The following is a 14,946-nucleotide window of genomic DNA, read 5'->3' as shown; positions in this document are numbered from 1 at the left end:
GGAAAGTATCAAACTTTAGTTAATGAATTCATACAGGATCCAGGAGAGACAGGAGCTTAAAGGGATTAGTGAAATTGAAAGAAATTCAAAATATTTCTTGTCATATGCAAGATGGGACTTACACAGATGACAACAAAGAAATGAGTGAGTTACTGAAATCCCAATATGACTCTGTGTTCAGCAAGGCACTAATCGGTCTAAAGATCAATAATCCAAATTATTTTTTCAAGAATGAACCTCAAAACTCCATTAATGTATGCCAGATTTCTGACATTAACCCCAACTGCAATAGACTTAGAAAGCCATTGACAACATACTCATGTACTCAGCCCCAGGTTCAGACTCATGGGACTCTGTGTTCATTAAGAACTACAAGAAACCCCTTTCGCATGCCCCAAGTATACTATGGAGATGGAGCTTAGACACAGGTGAAATTCCAGTCACTAAAAACAACGGATATAGCCCCACTCCATAAAGGTGGCAGCAAAGCATTAGCTATGAACTATAGAACTATAACGTCCCACATCATAAATATCTTAGAAATAGTATTAAGAAACATGATTGCAAACCACTTGGAGTCCCAAAATCTGTACAATCCAGGGCAACATGAGTTCAGAGTGGGTCGATCGTGCCTCTCGCAACTATTGAATCATTATGATATGGTCTTGAATGCACCGGTAGAAAAACTGAATGTGGATGTAATATACACAGACTTTGCAAAAGCCTTTGACAAGTGTGATCATAGTGTAATAGCATACAAAATGCATGCTAAAGGGATAACTGGCAAAGTGGAGAGATGAATCTTCAACTTTCTAACCAAATGAACACAAAGAGTAGTGGTAAAAAGAGTTAAATCAGAAGCTGCCATAAAGAAAATTTCTGTTCCACAAGGCACAGTACTTGCCCCCATCCTCTTCCTCATCCTCATATCAGACATAGACAGAGATGTAATCCACAGCACCATGTCATCCTTTGCAGACAGTATTAGGATCTGCATGAGACTGTCATCTATTGAGGACCCAGTTAACCTCCAAGAAGATATAAACCAAGTTTTCCAATGGGCAACAGAACACAATATGATGTTCAATGACGACAAATTCCAAGTACGTACTCCGATATGGAAAACTGGAGGAGATAATAATTAGAACTGAGTACTACTACAAACTCTAATCATACAGCAAAGCAAAAAAATAATGTGAGGGACCCAGGAGTGGTAATGTCTGAGGATCTCACTGTGAAGGATCACAACAGTGCCACAATCACAACTGCAAAGAAAATGATAGGATGGATAAAGAGAACATTCAAAACAAGAGATGCCAAACCAATGATGATCCTTTTTAAATCACTTGTTCTCTCTAGAATGGAATACTGCTGTACATGAACATCTCTATTCAAAGCAGGTGAAACTGCATATCTAGATAATGTACAGAGAACCTTTACTGCACTTGTAAGTTCTGTCAATCACCTTAACTACTGGGAACGCTTGGAAGCACTTGACTAGTACTCGCTGGAATGCATGTGAGAGAGATATATTATAATCTACACCTGGAAAATCCTAGAAGGAATGGTCCCTAATCTGCACACTAAAATCACTCCCTACGAAAGCAAAAGACTGGGCAGGCGGTACAAAATACTCCCAATGAAAAGTAGGGGTGCCATTGGTATACTAAGAGAAAACACAGTAAGTGTCTGGGGCCTAAGACTGTTCAATAGCCTCCCACCAGCCATAAGGGGAATTACCAATAGACCCCTGGCTGCTTTCAAGAGGGAGCTGGACAGATATTTAAAGTCAGTGCCGGATCAGCCAGGCTGTGGTTCGTATGTTGGACTACGTGCAGCCAGAAGTAACAGCTTGGTTGATCAGGCCCTGATCCACCGAGAGGCCTAGTTGTGGACTGGGCCACAGGGGCACTGATCCCCAGAATACCTTCCAGGTAGACTCTAGGTAAATTTGATATGTAAGTGACTGTTTTTAATGTGTAGTATTTGTAAGTATGGATGGTTATAAACTGGTTTATTTGTAAATGTGGATATGGGTAACTTGGTGCATTTGTAAATGTGAATGTGTGTAGCTCAGGAAGTGTAAGTGTGGATGTAACTTGAGTACCCACTTTATCTGTTATACATCTGTTAATAGTTCTTTTGATCATTGTCCCTGCATCCCGGTCTCAGACCATCACATTTAAAAAACAGCAAGAAATCCATATGCTACATTAGCATATTTAAAACAGCTTTCAGATATGTAGGTGGAGAAATGCTAAAATAAAAAGAACCTGTTCTCAACATACATTATCCCAAAACTGTTACATGCATTAGTGGTGTCCACAATTGAAAAACTGAATAAGGCAGAAAAATTAAAAGGAAAAGATAGAAACAAGTCCTTGCTAGCTGAGAGGCACTCAAGAAATGGTGGTTTATTTGTCAGTAAACAAGACATATTTGTCAAATGATAACCTGTAACTAGTCTGGTACCCCAGATGGTGGTGGTGGTTTATTTGTCAGGCAATAAAACTGAAGCATAAAATGTCAGCTGGCATCAAATTTGAGGTATAGAAATTATGCATAAATTAACTACAGTCAGAGAGAGGTCCTCCTCTGTAAATTTAAGTGAGGCAGTTAACAGGTAAGTACAAATTTACAAGATTTGCTTGTCATCTTACAAGTTAATGAAACAGAGAAAAGACCTTTCTTTTTTTTCAATAAAACGGTCGTATCCCACCAAGGCAGGGTGACTTAAAAAGAAACACAAATTTCTCTTTGTAAATTTAATAATGTATACATGAGAAGGGGTTAGTAGCTCCCAGCATTTTAGTTGCCTTTTATGGCATGCACAGCTACAGGGGAAGAATTCTGTTCCATTTCTCCATGGTGAAGAAAAGACTTAATGAATGTAAATAGAAGTTTGTAAGATTTACCTGTCATCTGAAATGTTCACGAGAGAAAGAAAATACAGTGGACCCCCGCTTAACGATCACCTCCCAATGCGACCAATTATGTAAGTGTATTTATGTAAGTGCGTTTGTACATGTATGTTTGGGGGTCTGAAATGGACTAATCTACTTCACAATATTCCTTATGGGAACAAATTCGGTCAGTACTGGCACCTGAACATACTTCTGGAATGAAAAAATATCGTTAACCGGGGGTCCACTGTACTAGCAATCCTGTTAAAATGTAAAACATTTGATAGGTTTCCATTTCACTCGTGTATGACAGGACAATATTACTGTACTACTAATACTACTACTGCTAATAATAATACCTACTAATACTACTACTACTGCTAATAATAACAGTAATACTAATTTTTTTTTTTCAACAAACCGGCCGTATCCCACCAAGGCAGGGTGGCCCAAAAAGAAAAACAAAAGTTTCTCTTTTTTAAATTTAGTAATTTATACAGGAGAAGGGGTTACTAACCCCTTGCTCCCGGCATTTTAGTCGCCTCTTACAACACGCATGGCTTACGGAGGAAGAATTCTGTTCCACTTCCCCATGGAGATAAGAGGAATTAAACAAGAACTAGAAAGAAAATAGCAGAAAACCCAGAGGGATATGTGTGTATATATACGCTTGTACATGTATGTGTAGTGTGACCTAAGTGTAATTAGAAGTAGCAAGACATACCTGAAATCTTGCATGTTTATGAGACAGAAAAAAGGACACCAGCATTCCTACCATCATGTAAAACAATTACAGGCTTTCGTTTTACACTCACTTGGCAGGACGGTAGTACCTCCCTGGGTGGTTGCTGTCTACCAACCTACTACCATTAGTAATACTAATACTACTACTAATACGTACTACTACTACTAATACTACTATTACTACTACTACTACAACTTCTAATACTGCTACAGGTCCTCCATCACAAATCCGGCATCACTGGGACCTGTAGTGTGAAGGATTACTAAGTTTACTGGACTACAGAGTGGTTAGGTTAGAATACACTTAATAAAATTAACCAACTTGACTTACACAGTTCATTGAACATCGGCAAAAATTGAACATTTCCGCTACTTTGAGCTCAATTTCAAAGTGCTTTTCGTCATGAAAGCAATCAAAATCATGTCTATTTCTGTAATATATCTTCCATTCTATCAAATGAGTCCAAAAAAATGAGAATACAACCATAAAAACCATACGAAAATATACTGCAAAGAGGCGGCTAATGGCCGAGAAGTTAACTCCCTTATTTATTGTCCGTCTTTTTTATTTTTGTTGTACGTTAAGAAGCATCTTTCCATCATACACTACCCAAGTTTCAATGAGATAGCCCAACAAACAACCGAGAAAAAAAAATATTTACCAAAAATCATATATGGCAAGCCCAAGCCAGGTACTGGAAATAAGTCACTTTGTCTGACTTTTCTGGGTTATCCTAGGTTCTCTATACATACACTGCTATGTATGATAATCTATGTAACTGTATTTGTGTATACCTGAATAAACTTACTTATTTACTTACTTCTAGTCTGTCGACTGAGTACAAGAAACCGCCCAGTCACTTATTTCAACTACCCAATAAAGTGGTCAGAAATTGGCAATTTGGCCGATGCCAATTTCAAAATAGGATCCAGAATAAACAATGTAGACATTCCTGGCACTAAAATAACATTTTCTCTGTTCGTCAGTCACGGCAACAGGCCCCTCTTATATTACTCTTGCTTTTCATTTGGAATTTTTATTCACAAAAAAATAGAAGGTTTACTGTTATGCAGACTGCTGCATTATTGTAATAATTGTACAAATAATGTCAAGCCATTCTTGACTCCGTACTGGAATTTAGACTGGCAGGCGGACAGGTATTGGACGGTGACGTCATTTGTTTACTCTTGAGCTTCGCTAAAGAATAGAACATTTTTCACTACTGTGAGTGCAATTTCAAGGTACTTTTCATCATGAAAGCAATCAAAATCATATCTATTTCTGTAATATATGTTTCATTCTATCAAATGAGACCGAAAAAATGAGATAACCATAACAACCATACAAAAAAATAACGCTAAGCGGCTGCTAATGGTTGAGAAGTGAACTCCGCTATTTATGGTCTGATTTCTTTCATTTTTGGTGTACGTGAAGAAATATCTTTCCATCATACATTGTCCAAGTTTGAATAAGATAACCCAACAAACAACTGAGAAAATAATATAATAATAATAATATCTTTATTTACTACACGTACATGTACAAGGTTTACAGGCCTAGCTGACATCAGTGACATACTACTATATAGAAAGCCGCTTGTTATGCAGAGTATTTCAAGAAAATTAGGTCAGTGTCCCAGGATAACACCCACACCAGTCGACTAACACCTAGGTACCCATTTACTGATGGGTAAACATAGACAACAGGTGTAAAGAAACAAGCCTAATGTTTCTACCCTGGCTGGGAATCGAATATTTACCAAAAATCATATATGGCTAACCCAAGCCAGGTACTAAAAATAAGCCACATTGACTTTTTTTTGGGTTATCCTAGGTTCTTTACACATATAAGAACATAAGAACGAAGGAACACTGCAGCAGGCCTACTGGCCCATGCGAGGCAGGTCCAAGTCTCCTACCGGCTTAAGCCAATGCACCCAACCCAGTCAGGTCAGGTCACATTGACTTAAGGGAGGAACACGGCAACCGACCTGGTAGCACAAGCTATCAGGTCCAACTCACACCCACCCACATCCACTCATGTATTTATCCAACCTATTTTTAAAGCTACACAATGTTCTGGCCTCAATCACTGTACTTGGGAGTTTGTTCCACTCATCCACAACTCTATTGCCAAACCAGTACTTTCCTATATCCTTCCTGAATCTGAATTTTTCCAACTTGAAACCATTGCTGCGAGTCCTGTCTAGGCTAGATATTTTCAGCACACTATTTACATCCCCTTTATTTATTCCTGTCTTCCATTTATACACCTCAATCATATCCCCCCTAATTCTACGTCTTTCTAGAGAGTGCAGATTCAGGGCCCTTAGTCTATCCTCATAGGGAAGGTTTCTGATACATGGGATCAACTTTGTCATCCTCCTTTGTACATTTTCCAGAGCATTTATATCCATTCTGTAATACGGTGACCAAAACTGTGCAGCATAATCTAAATGAGGCCTAACCAAGGATGTATAGAGTTGAAGAACAACCTGAGGACTCCTATTATTTATGCTTCTTGATATGAAGCCAAGGATTCTATTAGCTTTATTGCGAACACTTATGCACTGTTGTCTTGGTTTCAGATTACTGCTAACCAGAACTCCTAAATCTTTTTCGCAATCCGTAATATTAAGATCTACATTATTTAGTTTATATGTGGCATGGTTATTGTCCTGTCCAACATTTAGAACTTTGCATTTGTCTATATTAAACTGCATCTGCCACTTCTCCGACCACTGCATCAGTCTATTCAAATCTTCCTGGAGTGCTCTAATGTCCTTGTCAGAATGAATTCGACGGCCTATTTTGGTGTCATCGGCAAACTTGCTGATGTCGCTCTTTATGCCCTCATCTATGTCGTTTCTTTATGCCCTCATCTATGTCGTTTATGTAGATTGTGAACAGCAGGGGGCCCAACACTGACCCCTGTGGAACACCGCTCGTGACACTTCCCCACTCTGATTTCTCCCCATTTATGCAAACTCTCTGCTGCCTATTTGTCAACCATGCCTCTATCCAGGAAAAAATTTCTCCTATTCCATGTACCTTAATTTTCCTCAATAGTCTCTGATGTGGGACCCTGTCAAAAGCCTTACTGAAGTCCATATACACAATATCATATTCATTACCATGATCTACCTCCTCAAATACCTTAGTGAATAAAGTTAATAAATTCACAAAGGAATTCATAATTCCTTTGTAAAACCATGCTGAGATTCGTTGATTAATTTATGCTTTTCAAGGTGGCTACAAACTGCCTCAGCAATTATTGACTCCATAAATTTTCCCACTATGGAGGTTAGGCTTATTGGTCTATAGTTCGAAGCTAAGGACCTGTCACCTGCTTTGAAAATAGGTATCACATTTGCTATTTTCCACTTATCTGGCACCATGCCAGTTTGTAGTGATATGTTGAAAAGATTAGCCAAAGGTTTGCTAAGCTCCTCTTTACATTCCTTTAGAACCCTTGCATACAGTTCATCAGGGCCTGGGGATTTGTTAGGTTTTAATTTATCTATTTGCCTAAGGACCATGTCACTTGTGACCCAAATCGTGCACAGTTTATTATCGTCCTGTTCTACATAATTTATCATTTCTGGAATATCGCTGGTATCCTCCTGTGTAAAAACTGAGAGGAAGTATGTGTTAAAAATTCTACACATTTCCTTATCACTGTCAGTGAGCTGACTCGAGGAACTTTTGAGTGGCCCTATCTTGTCCCTGATCTTACTTCTGTATACCTGAAAGAATCCTTTTGGGTTAGTCTTCGATTCTCTTGCAACTTTAACCTCATAATCTCTTTTTGCTTTTCTAATTCCCTTTTTTATTTCTCTCTTTAACTGAATATATTGATTTCTTAATTGCCCCTCTCCTCTTTTGATTTGCCTATATATGCCTCTCTTTTGACCAATCAGATATTTTAATCTATTGTTCATCCATTTAGGATCATTTTTGTTTGATCTGATTTCCCTATTTGGAACATAATTTAACTGAGCAGCTAGAACTATGCCCTGGAAAGCGTCATATCGGCAACCATCACCACCTACCCGACCCTAAGTCAGGTCATTCCAGTTCAGCCCACCTAAGTAATTTTTCAGTCCTATGAAATCAGCCAAGCGAAAGTCAGGGACGGAGACTTGATTGGCATTATTAGGGGAATTCCATGATATATTAAAACTGAGTGATTTGTGATCACTTTCCCCGAGCTCATCATTAACCTCAAGATTATTAATTAGTGTTTCCCTACTGGCAAGAACCAAGTCAAGGAGGTTATTTCCCCTAGTTGGCTCTGTCACAAACTGTTTTAAAAAACAATCCTGGATCGTATCAAGAAAGTCACATGACTCTAAATTTCCTGTCAAATTGCTCCAGTCAATTTGCTGCTGTGTGTGATAATCTATAGAGAGAAAATAACTTTTTTGTTTCAGGTTTATGGTGCAGTACGAGTGTATATCACAGTTAGCCCTGTGCTACACTCCGTTTTCTCTAATATAAGCCACCAAGACAGGGATAGGAGAATGGTACTTGTATACCATATCCTCTTCATACCTCCGTCAAACTGCTCGGTGTTATGCCAAATATTATTCATTCTGGAGTATTTAATAACAAAAAAAGGCACAATACCATGACTGGAACGATACACAAATAACCCGCACATAAAAGAGAGAAGCTTACGTCGTAAGCTTCTCTCTTTTATGTGCGGGTTATTTGTGTATGGAGTATTTAACATGTTTTATGTTATTTATATTGTTTCTTATGTCATATTAGATCAATTGTGATAGGCAAATAAGCTATAGTGTTGATTTTTTTTTTTTTTTTTTTCAACAAGTCGGCCGTCTCCCACCGAGGCAGGGTGACCCAAAAAAAAAGAAAGAAAATCCCCAAAAAGAAAATACTTTCATCATCATTCAACACTTTCACCACACTCACACATTATCACTGCTTTTGCAGAGGTGCTCAGAATACAACAGCTTAGAAGCATATACGTATAGAGATACACAACATATCCCTCCAAACTGCCAATATCCCAAACCCCTCCTTTAAAGTGTAGGCATTGTACTTCCCATTTCCAGGACTCAAGTCCGACTATATGAAAATAACCGGTTTCCCTGAATCCCTTCACTAAATATTACCCTGCTCACACTCCAACAGATCGTCAGGTCCCAAGTATCATTCGTCTCCATTCACTCCTATCTAACACGCTCATGCACGCTTGCTGGAAGTCCAAGCCCCTCACCCACAAAACCTCCTTTACCCCCTCTTTCCAACCCTTTCGAGGACGACCCCTACACCTCTTTCCTTCCCCTATAGATTTATATGCTTTCCATGTCATTCTACTTTGATCCATTCTCTCTAAATGACCAAACCACCTCAACAACCCCTCTTCTGCCCTCTGACTAATGCTTTTATTAACTCCACACCTTCTCCTAATTTCCACACTCCGAATTTTCTGCATAATATTTACACCACACATTGCCCTTAGACAGGACATCTCCACTGCCTCCAACCGTCTCCTCGCTGCTGCATTTACCACCCAAGCTTCACATCCATATAAGAGTGTTGGTACTACTATACTTTCATACATTCCCTTCTTTGCCTCCATAGATAACGTTTTTTGACTCCACATATACCTCAACGCACCACTCACCTTTTTTCCCTCATCAATTCTATGATTAACCTCATCCTTCATAAATCCATCTGCCGACACGTCAACTCCTAAGTATCTGAAAACATTCACTTCTTCCATACTCCTCCTCCCCAATTTGATATCCAATTTTTCTTTATCTAAATCATTTGATACCCTCATCACCTTACTCTTTTCTATGTTCACTTTCAACTTTCTACCTTTACACACATTCTCAAACTCATCCACTAACCTTTGCAATTTTTCTTTAGAATCTCCCATAAGCACAGTATCATCAGCAAAAAGTAACTGTGTCAATTCCCATTTTGAATTTGATTCCCCATAATTTAATCCCACCCCTCTCCTGAACACCCTAGCATTTACTTCTTTTACAACCCCATCTATAAATATATTAAACAACCATGGTGACATTACACATCCCTGTCTAAGACCTACTTTTACTGGGAAGTATTCTCCCTCTCTTCTACACACCCTAACCTGAGCCTCACTATCCTCATAAAAGCTCTTTACAGCATTTAGTAACTTACCACCTATTCCATATACTTGCAACATCTGCCACATTGCTCCTCTATCCACTCTATTATATGCCTTTTCTAAATCCATAAATGCAATAAAAACTTTCCTACCTTTATCTAAATACTGTTCACATATATGCTTCAATGTAAATATTATGTTGATATTAACATAATAATAAAGCATATTCTCCTGCTTCATGAGACTGAGTTCATGGCAACCAACAGTGGCTTCAAAGCCACCTTATCTTTAATGGATAATGTACTGTGTAGGTGCTTTACATAATGAGAAGCATTTCTTTTATTCATTGGAACCATGGCTAGGGCTAAAAGTAAGCAAGTTAAAACAATAAATGGAGAAAAAGAAATTGGAATGACTTGTGCAGCAAGTAGCGCCACCAAACAGTACCAGCAGGTTGGTGTGGCGACCCTGGAAATTTGAAATTATGCTAGCCAAAATTAGTGCCGAATAACTGAAGGAACCGAATAACTGATTGCCGGATTTGTGATGGCGGACCTGTACTACTACTACTACTTCTAATACTATCAATACTACTACTACTAATAATACTACTACTTCTAATACTACTATTACTACTTCCAATACTACTACTACTAATATAATACTACTACTAATACTACTATTACTACTACTACTACTAGTACTACTACTACTACTACCACCACATGATAAACTTCATCAATGTATTAATACAGTACAGTATCTACATTAAGTGTCACCTCCAGTATCCACTGGTGTACAAGAGAAGGGCCTTACCAATGCATTAATACTTACATTAAGTGTTCTCTCTAGCTTTCCAGTGGACGTAGAGAAGCAGTACAAAACATGATCTTCACCGACACAGAAGATCCACTCACCACGGGGTGACACAACACACACCACAAAGTCACCACCTTCTCTTTTACCAGAAGACAGAGAACGCACTGTCTGGCCCTTTAAAAAAAGTATAACTGGTGATGTTAATATAGCCTGACCCTGTAAACACACATTGTAATTAATGATACTAACACAGTCTGACAGCAAATATGCAATATAATTAGTGGTACTAACAATCTGACACATTATAAGAGATAAGATAGATAAGATTTCGTTCGGATTTTTAACCCCGGAGGGTTAGCCACCCAGGATAACCCAAGAAAGCCAGTGCGTCATCGAGGACTGTCTAACTTATTTCCATTGGGGTCCTTAATCTTGTCCCCCAGGATGCGACCCACACCAGTCGACTAACACCCAGGTACCTATTTGCTGCTAGGTGAACAGGACAGTAGGTGTAAGGAAACGTGTCGAAATGTTTCCACCCGCCGGGAATCGAACCCGGGCCCTCCGTGTGTGAAGCGGGAGCTTTAGCCACCAGGCTAAACCAGGCTAATACACAGTCTAAACCTGGCAACTCACAATATAACTAATTTCTATCCCACTGGGCTTACTACCAGTATAATCATTAAGTCCATAAGGGTCATTTAGCCATAAATTACACAAAATGCTCCTTTTGATTATACAGTACTTTTTTATGGAATATCAACACAGTATTAAAAGCAGGAGGCACATTTAGGAAAGACAGGCACATTATTATCATCATATTTATGGGGAAATGCTAAGCCTGTACAAGATGTACAATGTCTGGGGAATGAGTTGTAAAATAGGTCAGAATTATTATTAATGTATGTCAATGACCTGTAAGGGTCATACAGCACCGATAATGAAGTTTGATCCAAAGGTGAGGTACTTCTAATATCTTGGATCAAAGGCTATAACTGGAATCAAGGCACTGCCCCCCCAATCCTCCTTCCATGAAGGTAACGATGGATCAAGGAATGGAGCAGTGCAAGTATATAGGTCAATTCAATAACTTTTATCCAACAAGTTTTGGATATCAAAAACTTTACTGTATTACTGAAAACATTATTATAACAACAGTAATCAGTTACTTCATGAGGGTTTGCTTTATGAGAGTTTGCTTTCATGAGATGACTCCATATATACCAGTAATTCCCTATGTATGTATAAAGTCAATCTTATACAATCAGTATAGTTTTGTAAAACACAATTAGTGCAGGTGGATGAAGTGTGCTTCGAGATTATTACAGCTGTTGGTATATGTCGTACAAATAATAATAATAATAATTATTATTATTATTTTACATGGCAGGATGGCTGGTGTCTTTCTTCTGTGTCCTAAACACTTGAGGTACAAGGTATATCTTGCTACTTCTACTTACATTTAGGTCACACTACACATACATGTATGTATGTAAGAGTCCTGGAAATGGAAAGTACAATGTCTCCACTTTAAAGGATGTTACAGTTATAAAACTGCAACATTAACACCCCTCCTTCAGAGTACCGGCACTGTACTTCCCATCTCCAAGAATCAAGTGCAGCCTGCTGGTTTCCCTGAATTCCTTCATAAATGTTATCTTGCTTACACTCCAACAGCATGTCAAGTCCTAGAAACCATATGTCTCCATTCACTCCTCTCTAACACGCACAAGCACGCTTGCTGGAAGTCAAAGCCCCTTGCACACAAAACCTCCTTTACCCCCTCCCTCCAACCTTTCCTAGACCGACCCCTACCCCGCCTTCCTTCCACTACAGATTTGTATACCCTGAAAGTCATTCTATTTTGTTCCATCCTCTCTACATGTCCAAACCAAATCAATAACCCCTCCTCAGCCCTCTGGATAATAGTTTTCGTAATCCCACACCTCCTCCTAATCTCCAAACTATGGATTCTCTGCATTATACTCACACCACACATTGCCCTCAGACATGACATCTCCACTGCCTCCAGCCTTCTTGTGGCAACATCCACAGCCCATGTCTCACACCCATACAAGAGCATTGGTATAACTATACTCTCATACATTCCCCTCTTTGCTTTCATGGATGAAGATCTTTGTCTCCAAAGACTTGTCAGTGCACTACTCACTCTTTTCCACTTGTCAATTCTATGATTCACCTCATCTTTCATAGACCTATCTGCTATCTGCTGACACATCCATTCCCAAATATCTGAACATATTCACCTCCTCTATACTCTCTCCCTCCAATCTGATATCCAATCTTGTGTTACCTAATTTTTTTTAACTTCATCACTTTACTCTTTCCTATATTCACTTTTAACTTTCTTCTTTTACATACCCTACCAAACTCATCAACCAACCTCTGCAACTTCTCTTCAGAATCTCCCAAAAGCACAGTGTCATCAGCAAAGAGCAACTGTGACAACTCCCACTTTGTTAGATTCTTTATCTTTTATTAACCCCACACCTCTTGCCAACACCCGAGCATTCACTTCTCTCACTGCTCCATCTATAAATATATTGAACAACCATGGTGACATCACACATCCATCATAGGCCTACTTTTACTGGGGAAAATCTCCCTCACGCCTACATACAAGGCAGGGTAGCCCAAAAATAAAAACAAAAGTTTATCTTTTTAAATTAAGTAATTTATACAGGAGAAGGGGTTACTAGCCCCTTGCTTCCGGCATTTTAGTCGCCTCTTACAACATGCATGGCTTACGGAGGAAGAATTCTGTTCCATTTCCTCATGGAGATAAGAGGAAATAAACAAGATCAAGAACTAGAAAGAAAATAGAAGAAAACCCAGAGGGGTGTGTATGTATGTATGTGTGAGTGTGTGTATGTATGTATGTATGTATGTATGTATGTATATATATATATATATATATATATATATATATATATATATATATATATATATATATATATATATATATATATATATATATTTATTTTTCAACAAGTCGGCCGTCTCCCACCGAGGCAGGGTGACCCAAAAAAGAAAGAAAATCCCCAAAAAGAAAATACTTTCATCATCATTCAACACTTTCACCACACTCGCACATTATCACTGTTTTTGCAGAGGTGCTCAGAATACAACAGTCTAGAAGCATACACATATAAAGATACACAACATATCCCTCCAAACTGCCAATATCCCAAACCCCTCCTTTAAAGTGCAGGCATTGTACTTCCCATTTCCAGGACTCAAGTCCGACTATATGAAAATAACCGGTTTCCCTGAATCCCTTCACTAAATATTACCCTGCTCACACTCCAACAGATCGTCAGGTCCCAAGTACCATTCGTCTCCATTCACTCCTATCTAACACGCTCACGCACGCTTGCTGGAAGTCCAAGCCCCTCGCCCACAAAACCTCCTTTAACCCCTCTCTCCAACCCTTTCGAGGACGACCCCTACCCCGCCTTCCTTCCCCTATAGATTTATATGCTTTCCATGTCATTCTACTTTGATCCATTCTCTCTAAATGACCAAACCACCTCAACAACCCCTCTTCTGCCCTCTGACTAATACTTTTATTAACTCCACACCTTCTCCTAATTTCCACACTCCGAATTTTCTGCATAATATTTACACCACACATTGCCCTTAAACAGGACATCTCCACTGCCTCCAACCGTCTCCTCGCTGCTGCATTTACCACCCAAGCTTCACACCCATATAAAAGTGTTGGTACTACTATACTTTCATACATTCCCTTCTTTGCCTCCATAGATAACGTTTTTTGACTCCACATATACCTCAGCGCACCACTCACCTTTTTTCCCTCATCAATTCTATGATTAACCTCATCCTTCATAAATCCATCCGCCGACACGTCAACTCCCAAGTATCTGAAAACATTCACTTCTTTCATACTCCTCCTCCCCAATTTGATATCCAATTTTTCTTCATCTAAATCATTTAACACCCTCATCACCTTACTCTTTTCTATGTTCACTTTCAGCTTCCTACCTTTACACACATTCCCAAACTCATCCACTAACCTTTGCAATTTTTCTTTAGAATCTCCCATAAGCACAGTATTATCAGCAAAAAGTAACTGTGTCAATTCCCATTTTGAATTTGATTCCCCAAAATTTAATCCCACCCCTCTCCCGAACACCCTAGCATTTACTTCCCTTACAACCCCATCTATAAATATATTAAACAACCATGGTGACATTACACATCCCTGTCTAAGACCTACTTTTACCAGGAAATAGTCTCCCTCTCTTCTACACACCCTAACCTGAGCCTCACTATCCTCATAAAAACTCTTTACAGCATTTAATAACTTACCAC

At 38.9% G+C, this 14,946-nt stretch overlaps 1 protein-coding gene across 11 annotated transcripts in view; it reads right to left on the bottom strand.

Annotated features, from left to right (window-relative positions):
- Positions 1-14,946, bottom strand: part of Smu1 (Smu1 spliceosomal factor) — a 154,416-nt gene that overhangs the window by 9,551 nt on the left and 129,919 nt on the right. For all 11 annotated transcript variants that reach the window (XM_070097125.1, XM_070097127.1, XM_070097131.1 and 8 more), the window contains one exon: positions 10,606-10,764. In XM_070097125.1, the coding sequence (XP_069953226.1) occupies positions 10,606-10,764 (159 nt within the window). The remainder of the gene's footprint in view (positions 1-10,605; positions 10,765-14,946) is intronic.

The sequence above is a fragment of the Cherax quadricarinatus genome, chromosome 56 (assembly GCF_038502225.1).
Source record: "Cherax quadricarinatus isolate ZL_2023a chromosome 56, ASM3850222v1, whole genome shotgun sequence".
NCBI classification, from domain to species: Eukaryota; Metazoa; Arthropoda; class Malacostraca; order Decapoda; family Parastacidae; genus Cherax; species Cherax quadricarinatus.
The sequence above is the reverse complement of the archived record's forward strand: the minus strand, read 5'-3'. Positions and strand labels throughout refer to the sequence as shown.